Source organism: Ixodes scapularis, unplaced genomic scaffold (assembly GCF_016920785.2).
Source record: "Ixodes scapularis isolate PalLabHiFi unplaced genomic scaffold, ASM1692078v2 PGA_scaffold0__279_contigs__length_252992795, whole genome shotgun sequence".
Lineage (NCBI taxonomy): Eukaryota > Metazoa > Arthropoda > Arachnida > Ixodida > Ixodidae > Ixodes > Ixodes scapularis.
Genome location: NW_024609835.1, coordinates 11,921,437 through 11,935,254, shown reverse-complemented (window position 1 = coordinate 11,935,254; position 13,818 = coordinate 11,921,437). Strand labels below are relative to the sequence as shown.

The 13,818-nt window shown below is 47.6% G+C and overlaps 1 protein-coding gene across 1 annotated transcript; it reads right to left on the bottom strand.

The window, feature by feature from the left end:
* Window positions 1-770: 770 nt before the first annotated feature.
* On the bottom strand, window positions 771-6,893 carry LOC120846877. Its single transcript, XM_040218778.1, has one exon. It carries the CDS (start codon window positions 6,891-6,893, stop codon window positions 771-773), a length of 6,123 nt encoding a protein of 2,040 aa, XP_040074712.1.
* Between the last annotated feature and the right edge of the window lie 6,925 nt (window positions 6,894-13,818).

Sequence of the window (13,818 nt, the reverse complement as noted above, 5' to 3'; positions counted from 1 at the left end):
GTGGCAATTGGCAAGCGCTGACATAGCATACCTTTGGACACTGCATGCCGCCGGTGTCTTCTAGTGCAATAAATTAAGACCAGACTTGTCAACGGCCGTGCAAGCAGTTGTTTATTATCTGTCTGTGTTTATTAAAGTCTTACGAGCAATCGGAAGTTCACCGACGTCGATCGCTGTGCGTGCCGCGCCGCTTCGCGGCGGCCGAAAAGTATGTGACGATGGCGAACACAGACGTCTTCCTGTTTATTGGTGACATGGGCACCGTGGTACGGATATTGCGCACGGCCTGTGTCCCGTGTCGTTTCCCCAGCTAAACAGTTACAGTTCTGTGACTGGTCGTCGAAAAGCTCATTCGGCTGAGGCATAGGCCGGCTTGTCAAGTTCGGGATACGGCCCGTTCGTCACATGCCGATTCGTCATAGGGCAACTGGTATTCTGATTCCATGGCGCGCCTTAGAGCGACCACTCCTCAGATAGCGAACGACTGGATGTCATAGAAAAACTGTACTTTTATATCCATAACAACCACCGTAAAAGACGGTGCTTCGTAGTAGCGCGTTACATGGTGATCCCAGATCGAACGAGTCCAAAACAAAAAGGGAAGAAAAACACACACGGCACAGACTGATGCCAACGCGATGCGGCTAACCCTAGCAAGTCCAAACTCAACTAGATTGCAGTAACACCACACTCCCCGTCTGGTATCACGAGATACCACTATGACACCATAACGCAAAGTTCACAAACTGGACACGCACTGAAGTTTTGGATCAGTCTTCTTTTGAGATGAGAAGGACAGTCTCAATGACTGGCCGTCGGAAAGTTTTTAGTTCTCCTCTGGTCGCCGTCTTGATCTCGACTTTCCGTACTTTTCCGTCCGCACTCGGGAAAGTGTTCACAATCACACCCATAGGCCACTCGTTGCGGTGAACCTGTTTGTCCCTTAGGAGCACAATGTCACCTTCCTTGAGGTCTCGACGGCTATCCTGCCACTTGCGACGGCTCTGAAGCGTTGTCAGGAACTCACGTCGCCAACGGTGCCAAAAGGAGTCTGCCAACCACTGCACTTGACGCCACTGACTTCTGTAGAGATCCTTGACGTTGAACTCGCCGGGTGGTAGCGTGTCTCCACCAACCTTCTGGGTAAGGAGTGTAGACGGAGACAAGATGTCCCAGCATTCCGGATCCATCGAAACAGGAACAAGAGGTCTAGCATTTATGATTGCTGAAACTTCTGCCAAAAATGTCACCAGAACTTCATGGCTGAGACGGCTCGGTCCGTGTTCTAACAACATGGAATCCAAAATACGACGTGCGATTCCGATCATCCGCTCCCAAGCTCCTCCAAAGTGGGAAGAATGAGGAGGGTTGAACACCCAACTGCAATTTTGGCTTGAAAGGAATGCTTGTACTTTGTCGTTGCCGAGACCACTAGTTCTCAGGTTGAGCTCTGAACATGCTCCGACGAAATTGGTTCCACAGTCGGATCGCAGCTGTTTCGCAGGTCCTCTGAGTGCGAAAAATCTCCTGAGAGCGTTAATAAAACTTGAAGCATCCATGGACTCTACGACTTCAATGTGGACCGCCCGAATGCTCATGCACGTAAACAGCACAGCCCAGCGTTTGCTGCTGGCTTCTCCACCTCTAGTTCGACGTGCAGTCACGTTCCATGGTCCAAAAACGTCAACCCCCACATATGTGAATGCAGGTTCTGTACTGAGTCGATCAACTGGCAAGTCTGCCATCTTCTGGTCCAGCTGTCTTCCTCGCAGTCTGCAGCACGTGACGCACCCATGTATGTACGACGCTATGCAGCGTTTTGCTCCGATGATCCAGAAACCTGCGGATCTGATTGCTCCCTCAGTAATGTGTCGACCTTGGTGCTTGATCTGCTCATGGTAGTACCTTACAAGCAGCAAGGCGACGTGGTGTTTACCAGGTATGATTAGAGGTCTCCGCTCCTCTTGACTCAGCTGTGCGTTGTTGAGGCGACCACCGACTCTCAGCAAGCCCTTGTCATCAATACGAGGATCCAGTTTCCAAAGTGGACTTGATTTCTGGACTCCTTTCCCCTGTGACAAACACTCGAGCTCATTTGCATATGCTTCTAGTTGGACGGAGCGAATGACGAGATTCTTTGCAAGAGACAAATGCTCGACAGATAGCTGTCCTGCTTGAAGGCAGCCACGTGGCAGGTCAGCTTCGTCGGCACGAGAAGGGCACCGAAAGTTGCCAGCAGCACGTATGAGGTATGCCACTGCACGCATCAGTCTAGGCCAGCTTGAAAAACGACTGAAACGATTAGTCCCGAGTCCATTTGTGGTCACACTGGTGGCTGAGACGCTTGCTTCGGGCCGGATTTCGGCATCAGTGTTTGGGTCTATCAGCTCAAACTCGTTCTGTAAGACGCATGAAGACTCTTCTTGACGATTTAAGAACTCTGGACCAGTCAGCCAAGCCGTCTCCTGTAGCCGGGCTGCGGGCACGAATCTTGTAGCAAGATCTGCAGGATTTGCATCGGTCCGAACGTAATGCCATTGTTCTGGCTGTGTAGATTTTCTGATGCGTTCGACCCTGTTGCCGACATACACGTAAAATCTTCTTGTTTGGTTGTGTATGTAGCCCAAAACCACCTTGCTGTCGGTGTAGAAATGCACCACATCTAGTTGTGTGTCTATTTCTTTCTGAATGAGCTCTGCCAGCTCCACAGCCAGCACCGCACCGCACAGTTCGAGCCTTGGAATGGTGTGTTGTGGACGTGGTGCTAGCTTAGCCTTGCCCATTATAAAGCCGACATGACACGCACCATCCGAGTCTGTGGCTCTCAGATACGCCACAGCTGCTACAGCCTTGGTCGAGGCGTCTGAGAAGATGTGCACTTCCTTCTGCTGAGCCGTGCTAAGTGAAACGGCCGCATAAATGCGAGGCACTTCTAGCTGCTCGAAAGCCTGAAGGGAATCCTTCCAGTTCTCCCACTCTTTCCTCTTGTTTTCAGGAAGTGGGGAATCCCACTCGCAGGTTTCTGTGACGAGTTCTCGTAGGAGAGACTTCCCTTGTATGGTAACTGGAGCCACGAATCCAAATGGGTCGTACACGCTGTTCACCATTGACAAGACACCACGCCGGGTGAATGGTATGTCCTGAACTGGAACCCTGAAGGTGAAGACGTCCTTCTTTACGTCCCAGCAAATTCCAAGACTGCGTTGGATTGGTGGAATGTCGTGACTCAGGTCGAGTTCCCTTAGATCTTTTGTGTGGTCCTCCTTGGGGAAAGCTTCCATCACTCTGCTGCTGTTTGATACTATCTTGTGAAGCCTTAGGTTACAAACTGCCAACATTTGTTGCGTGCGTTTCACCAGGTCGATGACACCATCTGCCGTAGGGAGAGACTTCAACCCGTCGTCTACGTAGAAGTTCTTTTCGACGAACTCCCTGGCATCTTTGCCGAATTCTTCCTCTCCTTCCTGTGCTGTCTTCCGGAGTCCATATGTAGCCACTGCTGGTGATGGACTGTTACCAAAGACATGCACTCTCATCCGATATTCCACCACTTTGTCGTGGATGTCATTGTTGCGAAACCACAAGAACCTCAGGTAGTTTCGGTGGTCTTCTCGTACCAGGAAGCAGTAGAACATCTGCTGAATGTCCACTGTGACAGCGAAGAGGTCTTTCCTAAAACGAATCAGGACGCCCAGCAGGCTGTTGGTCAAGTCTGGTCCTGTGAGAAGAACATTGTTCAGAGAAGTTCCCTTGAACTGAGCACTTGAGTCGAACACGACCCTGGTTTCGCCTGGTTTGCGTGGGTGATACACACCAAAGATTGGAAGATACCAGCATTCCTCTTCTTCTCCTAGCGGTGGGGCTTCTTCTGCGTGGCCATTCCTGAACATCTTGTTCATGAATGTCGCAAAATGCTCCTTCATCTCTGGTCTCTTCTGCAGTGTGCGTCGCAGTGATGCAAGACGAGACTGTGCAAGCTCCTTATTATTAGGAAGCCGAGGTCTTGGCACGCGGAAAGGGAGAGGGGCTACCCAACTGCATGACTCATCTTTGAAGACTTCATTGTTCATGATGTTTAGGAATTTTCTGTCCTCCACCGATGGAGCTGGTTGGTCGTCGTCCTTCGTCGTCTGGAACAACGTGTCTGTCGTTTCTTTGACAAAGTAGTCTTTGATGGGTACACCTTGGGTAGGTGGTACGTGCTGGGTTGGATTGACGGGACCAGTGAATTTCTCCTTGACGAGAAAATGGTTGCGGCATGGTTCAAAAAGGGAGGGTCGTCCATTTTCAAGCACATTGGTCTTGAAGTTGGTGACACAGTCCGGCTTGCGTGTGCGACCTAGGCAGACGTCTCCTATGATCACCCATCCTAGGTCTAGTCGTTGAGCGAAGGGCGCATCAGGAGGCCCATTGCACTGCTGACGCACCTTGTGGACTCTCAGGATGTCTCTTCCCAGTAGAAGCAGAATCTGAGCTTCCGCATCCAATGGAGGTATGAGGCTCTCTATAGCCTTTAGATGTGGGTGATGACGTGCAGCGTCTGGTGTCGGAATCTCGTTCCTGTTGTGGATCATCTGATTGCATTCAATCAGGGTTGGGAGAGGTAGTTTCACGCTGCCATTAATATTTGCAACCAGAAACCCAGAGGCTCTCCTTCCTGTCGTTTCTGCTGTTCCAGCACATGTCTTGAGGGTATATGGCGAACTCTCTCCCTGGACATCAAAGAGGTTGAAGAATTCTGTCCTTGCCAGTGACCTATTGCTTTGGTCGTCCAAGATGGCATACATTCTCACAGCCTTTTGAGGTGTGCTTGAGTGACACACACTCACCAAACAAATCTTGGAACAGGACCTTCCACCGTAACCTTCCCCACACACCTCGGTGCACTTGGAAGATACGTCAGGTGATAGTCCGTGATGAATGGTGTTGTCTTCGGGATCCTGTCCGAGGCTCGAAGACAAAGGTTTGGAACTGTCCGGGTGAAGCGCTCTGGTATGTTCAGTGCTGTCACAATCGTCACACTTGATCACAACTTTACAGTCCCTTGCGAGGTGGTTTGTAGAGGAGCAACACCTGAAGCAGATCCCAAATTGTTTCAGCAGAGACTTGCGTTCTTGCAGTGGTTTCTCTCTGAACACACGGCACTTTCGTAGAGGGTGAGGTTTCTTGTGAAGCGGGCACTGTCTGTTAGGGTCCTCCATCCTCTCGGCTGTGGCTGGCGAATAATGGTCGACGGCTTCTGGAGTAACGTCGGTCGCATGGACTGAAACGGGCGTGTTTCTGAAGCCTTCTCTTGCCGTGACCTTCTCATTCTTTGGGAACCTCGGAAAGGTGCTTCCCGTTGTGCCAAAAGCAAAGCTCGGGTCGTTCCGCATCCTGGCCTGGTCTCGGACAAACTTCGAGAAGAACGAGAAAGGGGGAAAAGAGACGTGATGATCTTCTTTGTACCTTGAGCCTTTCGAGATCCACATCTCTTGGAGACGGTGTGGCAACTTCTCCGCGATGGGGTTCACCCCTCTTGCCGTATCCAAATAGCTGAGTCCTGTCAAGTGGGGATCAGCTTTTGCGGCTTCCAGTTCCAGAAGCAGATCTCCCAGTTCCCGCAGTTTGTGAGTGTCTTTGTCGGAGAATTTAGGAAAGCTTCCGATCCTCTTGAAGAGCGCATCTTCTATTACTTCGGGTCGCCCGTAGCAGTCCTCCAGTCTTTCCCAGACTATCTCTAACCCCGCCGCGGGGTTGTCGACATGTACTGAACGCAGCCTCTTTGCATAGACCGAAGACTCACGGCCCAGCCAGTTCACGAGAAGATCTAACTCTTCATTTGCCGTAACTTCCAGAGTTTGCACCATACTTTTGAATGTGGCTTTCCATACTCTGTAATTCTCGGGGTGGTCATCAAACTTGACGAGTCCTGTGCTGACCAAATCTCGACGGACCAGGTATTTCAGCACACCACTCAATTCTGGAGCAACCTGCTCAGCAGGCAGTTCGTTTGAGCCATCGTGGACGGCAACCTGGTTGTGCACATAGTCTACAGTGCGCTGAGCACGGACTTCTGATACATCTGAGATGGTTCGGTCAGAGCGATGCTCCCCGCCGTGCTGTTCTGCAGCCGCTTGCAGGATTTCTGCTTGAACTTCCATAGCAGCCGCTTCCTTTTCCAGCTGTAGGATCTGTAACTCAGCGTCTAGTTCTGCTTTTCTGCGCTCGTTAGCCGCAGCCGCACTCTTCTCCTTTTCTTCGAGCCTTGCTCTTTCGAGTTTCATGGCCACTTCCTTTCTGGTGAAAGAAGCACGAGTGCGCGCCGCTGCAGCCTCGGCGCGTGCCCTCGTTGCAGCCGTGCTTGTCGTGGTCGCAATCGAGTGTTCCGAACGCGTCGATCCTCCAGAACGTCTCGAGCCGTGAAGTCGTGGCCCGGCAGACTTCGACGAGTGCTCCGAGTTAGCGTGTTCCGAGTCCCGAGACTTCGTGGCGCGGTCGGGCGTCTTTCCGGTGTTCATCAAGGCTTTCTGAACCGCGCGAGCTCTGTCGCGATCCGTTGTCTTCTGAAGGGCTAGCTCTAGCTGGCTTTGTTCCGCGTTGATCCCCGACAAGTAGGCCACGTAGCGTTCCGACAGCGCTTGGTAACGACCGTACTCTTTTCGGATACGGCCCGTCGCCGCTTGCTGCGTTTCGGCGTTTGTAGCCTGTTCAACTTCCCGAAGATCGTTTGCGATGCGCTCCCAGACGCAGTCGAGCTTTTGACGTTGCTCGTCCCGGTTCGCTTCGTAGTTAAGCAAGGCCTTCTCCGACAACGTTTTTTTTCTTCGCGGTCTCGAGTCTTGTGGCGGTTGATCCCTTATGGCGTTCTCACTCACGTGACCAGCCGCCGAGTCCCCGTCCGAAGGGTCCATCTCGTCCAAGCTTGCGTGGCGGCGTCCCGCGTTCGAGTTCGAGCTGAACCAAGGTGGCGAGGCCTAACGTTCCGACGCGCTCACTTGGCGTTCACCGTCTTTTACTATTCTGATTCCATGGCGCGCCTTAGAGCGACCACTCCTCAGATAGCGAACGACTGGATGTCATAGAAAAACTGTACTTTTATATCCATAACAACCACCGTAAAAGACGGTGCTTCGTAGTAGCGCGTTACATGGTGATCCCAGATCGAACGAGTCCAAAACAAAAAGGGAAGAAAAACACACACGGCACAGACTGATGCCAACGCGATGCGGCTAACCCTAGCAAGTCCAAACTCAACTAGATTGCAGTAACATAGCATAGGCCGGCTTGTCAAGTTCGGGATACGGCCCGTTCGTCACATGCCGATTCGTCATAGGGCAACTGGTAATAGGCCCATTCGTCACAGCGGAACATTCGCCATAGGATAATTCGTAACTCGGGCCACCTGTCACACAGTAACCCAAAATTTGTCATATGGTTCTTTCTAGTTGGGTTTCTTGAAAAATTTGATTGACCGTGCCAAACCCGTACAAGGTCACCAAGGTTGATCGCGGGCGAAGATTCTGTAACAGGTGCTGCAGTTCCGGGTATCAGTCCGAAGGTCCGACATTCGGAACGAAACTAGAAGTAGTAGAAAACAAAGAAACCTCGCAAAGAACCTAAGCCATATATAGAAAGAAAGAAAAAACGAACAAAAAGAGTTTGTCTAAGAGTATCGCCAGGTCGTCATTGTTTGCTTTGTTGTTGTACGCGTGTCACCCGATTCGCCCAGATTCAGGAATTTTGTAGCTGCTTTTCTTTTTTCGGATGTACCATGGTATAAAAAAAAAACGTCATTTTTTCATGGGAACTTACTCTCGCTTTTAAAATGGAGTTGATCACAACAGAGAGGGTTGGCGCTATGCTCCTCCACGACGGACATTCTTACACTCGTATTAAGTCTAACGAATCGACGCTCTACTGGGCTTGCCGGCAAAGGACACTTTGTAAAACAAAAGTTGTAACTGACCTAGCCATTACTCGTATACTATCCTACTCGAGCGACCACACGCACGCGGGTGACCCAACCGAGCTAAGTGTTCTCAGAGTACGTCATGAGATGAAGCTAAGAGCAGGTAAGTTGCGAAAAGTTGTTTTTATATTCCCAGTTTTGCATAACAAGAACCAATTTTTATATGTGCTTTTTGCTTGCAGTGGAAGGACGCCTAGCACCACACCGGATACTTTTGGATGCAGCCTCCTCCGTAACGGACGACACTGCCTCGCAGATTCCTGCTGCATCCACACTACGGCGCACGATGCGGGAACAGAGGCAGCGCGCGAATTTCGTGTACAGTGTACCATCCTGCAGGGCAGACATTCGAATGCCCGCAGAGTTTAAGGTAAAGTGCTTTCCTGCGTTATGCATTTGATTTCGTAATAACTGTTCCAACTTCATGCAGGTCACAGCCAAAGGAGATTCGTTTCTCCTGCACGACAGCGGCGACGGCGACAGCGAGAGACTTCTCATCTTTGCAACTGAGCGCAACCTGAGTCATTTGGCCCGGGCAACCACCTGGTTCGCAGACGGAACCTTCAAGGTCACCCCTGAGCAGTTCTACCAGCTTTATACTGTGCATGCAGTCGTCAACGGTGTAGTAGTGGCCATGGTTTACGGCTTGCTGCCCAACAAATCCGAAAGCACCTACAGAAGGTAAACACTAAAAGTTACAAAAACAGATCCCTCGGTGTGCCATTATTGTGATTTTGTCTACATAATTGTTTCTTTTATTTGTAATACTGACTACAGAAAATTGTTATTATTATTATTTTTGTTCAAGGTTCGTCGATGTGCTGCTAAGCCACGTTGGAACCCACTGCGTTGAGGTGGTCTACACTGACTTCGAGATCGCTGCCATCAACGCCATAAAAGCCATGGCCCCTAGCGCAAGGACTCAGGGATGCTTCTTCCATTTATTCCAGTCGGTATACAGGAAGGTGTGCTCTAGCGGTCTTCAGAGTCGATACAATGCGGATGAAGAGTTTGCTGTTAAGATATGAAAAATTATTTTGTTATTTTTTTTCTGTTATTTATATATATATATATATATATATATATATATATATATATATATATATATATATATAAAAACTGCGTTTCAGACCAAAAAAAATTACTTCCTTTGCACTTTCAGATGAGAATGCTGCCTGCATTGGCCTTCTTGCCAATTTCCGACATCCCAGAGGCATTCCAGGACTTGGTCGAGGTTTTCCCCTCAGAGGCTGCACACGTGGCCGACTATTTGGCAGCTAGATTTGGCAGCGGCAGCAGCGTGTCGACGCAGGCTAAACATTTCAACCGCAAACTTGCTGGCGCTGACGGGGAGATTTCAACTGGAAAGACGTACGATCGGGAACGCTGCCAATTGTCACCAGCAAGGAAATCGGCCGCAAGCAGCAACAGCCCTCGTCATAAGCACGTGCCGAAATCGTCACCGATACCAGCGACGCTCATTTACTACAAGAGGACAGGCACGACATCGCCGGACCATTTGGCAGCGGCAGCAGCGTGTCGACGCAGGCTAAACATTTCAACCGCAAACTTGCAGGTTAGTTTTTAACACCATTTGTAACCACTCTTGATTTTACAACGCTGCTGCTGCTGCCTTCACTTGTGTTTATGCCCTTGTTTATTTGTATGCGACTTGTTGAAGCATGAGCGGTAATGAAAGTGATGTTTGCCCACGGTGTACCAACAATTGTAGCGATGGGGGGAGCCTTGTCTTGTGGGGCGTGTGACTACTTCTACCATTTTGGCGATTGCTCAGGAGTCGCGGAATCTACTTTCAAGACGCAAGGAGAGTCATGGAGGAAGGCGTGGAACTGTCCGACATGCAGGGCAGTGAAGGCAAGGGGTAGCCAGAGTGGTAGATCGAAGAAAGAGTCAGATGATAACGTTGCAAGCATACTTGTAGGTATCAACGAAAAACTAGAAAAGCTAATGACGCTCAAGAACACTGTAGAAAGTATTGAGCAATCTGTACAATTAATGTCGGACCAATACGACGAACTTCTCGTCCACGTGCGTCATCAGGACAAGGAGATAAGCCAAATAAAAAAAGAGTTGATGCTCTTGAAAGGCGAGAACAATCCGGTGGGGCCCACCAGCTTATGCAGGACGTTAATGAGCTTGAATGGCAGAGCAGAAAATTAAATCTCGAGTTTCATGGAATTCCCGTATCTGAAAATGAAGATCTTCTCTCGAAGGTCAATGACGTGGCCTCAAAAATAAATGTTCCGGAACTTAGCGTGACTGACGTTGTTTCGATACACAGGCTGCCTGCAGCCAGAGATAAGGTGCCGGGTATCATTGTTCGTTTTGCAAGGCAATCAGTGAAAGATGCATTTTTTGCAAAGAAAAATGAACTGAACAGGTTCAAGATTTATTGCTTTATTCTGGAAAATTTAACAAAGCCAAACAAAGTTCTACTCACGGCAACCAAGGACTGGGCTCGAAATCATGATTACAAATATGTCTGGCACAAGAATGGAAGGATATACATTCGACAGAAAGACGGAGAAAGAGCCATCATTGTGCGAAGTGAAAGTGACCTGGATGAGATTGTGTAAATTCTGCTGACACCTGTCAGTATATTAGTTAAACCCCGATCATGGCAACTCCGGTTTACATTGTGCCATCAGATTTTGAGAGTGTATGTGGAAGAGAATATGCTGAATCATTAAAATTGTTTCACATAAATACACAATCCGTGAAAAACAAGATAACCGAGCTTGGAGTGCTTTTTAGTGAATTCAAGTTGTCGTTCGACGTGATTATGTTAACCGAGACTTGGTATGTCGAAGATAATCATATGTTTAATCTACCGTTATACAACAATTTTGTTCTAAATCGAACCTCCGGTCGGGGCGGTGGTGTGTCTTTGATGGTAAAACAGAGTTTTTCATGCGAAATACTGTCTAATTACTCGTGTGTAAACCAAGATTATGAAATTCTGTCTTTGTGCATAAATCGAAATGTGGTAGCCGTTGTGTATCGGCCTCCACAAGGGAAACTTCAAACCTTTTTTGATTTTCTTGAGTCGATTTTGAGTTTGGCAAATGAAAATAAATACAACTTGATTATGGGCGGCGATTTTAATATTAACATGCTTGCAGACACCCCTGCAAAAAGAAACCTGGAACAGCTTTTACAACAATTTGGATGTGTGAACGTGATCCCCTCACCTACCCGAATTACTCCTACATGTTCTACATTACTTGATTTGTTTATAACTAACCTACACACGTCTCATTTTTTGGCAGGAGTAATAAGTACAGACATAAGCGACCACCATGGTATCTATTTTTGTTTAAGAAAAAACACGTTGAACGGGAAAGGGGCTGAGTCAGTATATTTTCAAGATATTTCATTGAACAACTTAAACACCTTCAGGCAAAAAGTGCTCTCCCTTGATTGGAGTGACATACTTCAAGAAACAGACGCAGATCGTGCCTATAATATATTTTTAGCTAAGTTTCAAAAACTGTATAGTGAATGCTTTCCCTATAGGCTTCTCCGGTTGTCAAAAAAAATCCGGAAACCTTGGATCACCCCAGAGTTGCTGGACAAAATTCAAGTGAAATATAGATTATATGAAAAGTTCTTGAAAACGCGTGATCGTGATTTCCTCAAAACGTTCAAACAATATCGCAACAAGCTAACAAAAGAGATTAGAAGTGCAAAAGCAAACTATTTTGGCGACATTTTCTCCAAGTGCGCAAATAAGGCGAATGCAACGTGGAGAAAATTGAACACAGTACTGAATCGCTCGTGTAAACCAAAACCAATCGCGAAAATTTGTCTGAACAATCAAGAATTGAGGGGAAGCTGCTTAGCTAATGAATTTAATAACTTCTTTGTCAACCTCGACAGAGGCAATTTTGACAGTGATGCTTTAAATTATATGTCAGGACCAAATAATAAGACTTTTTTCCTAAGCCCTGTAATAGAAACTGAAGTGACATCTGTATTTCTAGGACTAAATAACAGTGGAAGCTGCGATGCAGATGGTATCAAAATTAAGCCCGTAAAGTATGTTTTAGATTTAATATCGCCATATCTAGCTTATATTTTTAACCTTTGCCTACTTGAAGGCGTATTTCCTAAAAAAATGCAAATAGCAAGAGTCACCGTCTTGTATAAAAAAGGGAACAAAAACGATAGGGGGAACTATCGGCCCATATCAATATTGCCTGTTTTTTCGAAGAGACTAGAAAAGATTATTTTATCTAGAATGTCTAATTTCTGCGATAAGCATTCTATACTGAATGACGCGCAATTCGGGTTCAGAAAACATCGGTCAACAGAACTCGCCCTTTTAGAACAGAAAGAATTCATCCTAAATTGTTTTGAAAACAAAAGATTATCACTTGCAATTTTTGTCGATTTTACAAAAGCCTTCGATTATTTGAATCATGACTTACTATTAAAAAAGCTGGAAATTTATGGTTTTCGTGGAAACGGTTTAGCGCTGTTAACATCGTATCTAGGGAGTCGAAAGCAATTTGTACAACTTGATGGTCACTCCTCCCATATAAAACCAATTTTATCAGGTGTACCGCAAGGGAGTATCCTGGGTCCGTTTTTATTTAACATATACTTGAACGATATAGTAAACATCAATAACGTCGCAAAATTTGTTATTTTTGCAGATGATACTACATTGTTGTTTTCCGAAAAAAGTCCCTCTGAACTAATTTCCCGAGCAAATGCTACCCTTGCAAAATTGGAAAGATGGACTCTGAGTAACGCGCTAAAAATAAATACAAGTAAAACTAAAGCTGTCCTATTTCGCCCAAAAAACAAAAATATACGTGTTTATGAAGATATTAATTTGTTTGATTCAAAAATAGAATTAGTCAGCGCCTTCAAAACCATTGGAGTAGTTTTTACGGAACGGATGACTTGGGAAGAACATACAAATTACATCGTATCAAAATTATCGAGTATCATAGGTTTAACTTATATTCATCGCCAAATTTTACCTACTAGAGTGAAACTTCTCGCACATAACACATTATTTTATTCGCATATAAATTATTGTCATCTAGTATGGGGAAACACGACCCTCCAAAATTTGCAGAAGGTTTATTTACTGCAGAAGAAAATGCTAAGAAATATCGATAATGTTCCGTATGATCACCCTTCTGCACCGCTTTTTGAAAAACATGGCATAGTGAACATTCCTAATATGTATGTGTTGTCACTTTGACATCTCGCAGTATGACAGAACCGCGAGGACCAAACAGGCAGGCCGGCTACCAGGGTATGAACGGTTTATTTCGGGCCCGCGTGGAACTATATATAGCGCTCCACGGACCAATGGCAACGCAGTTAATAAAACAAACAAAAGGCGGATAACAGTAAGTCATGCTTCGGTGACTCGGCCGAAGTGATAACAATTCTCCTTTTCTTATAATTGAAGGCGATCAATGGGTTTCCGAGTCCGAGTGGACCGTCGCAGCTGGAACGGCACACAGCTGTCTTCGGGCTCGCTTGAGGTCGTGGCGTCGCCGTACAACTCGTTCGCAGGGCTCTTGGCCGAGGCTGCAGGTACCGCGGCTCGGGCCAACTGGTCAGCAGGGCTCGTGGGAGAGGGTACAGGTACCGCTGAACCGCTGGCGGCTGCGGCTCGGGCCAACTGGTCAGCAGGGCTCCTGGGAGAGGGTGCAGGTACTGCTGAACCGCTGGCGGCGGGTGCCTCGCTGGTTTCCGCCTTGACCTCCCGTAACCGCAGTTGATCGAGATGACGGCGGACGTTGCCTCCGGGAGTAGATACCACAGTCATGCGAGCGCCGTGGTTGCTCTCCACCACCCCGGGCAACCATTTTTCACCTTGC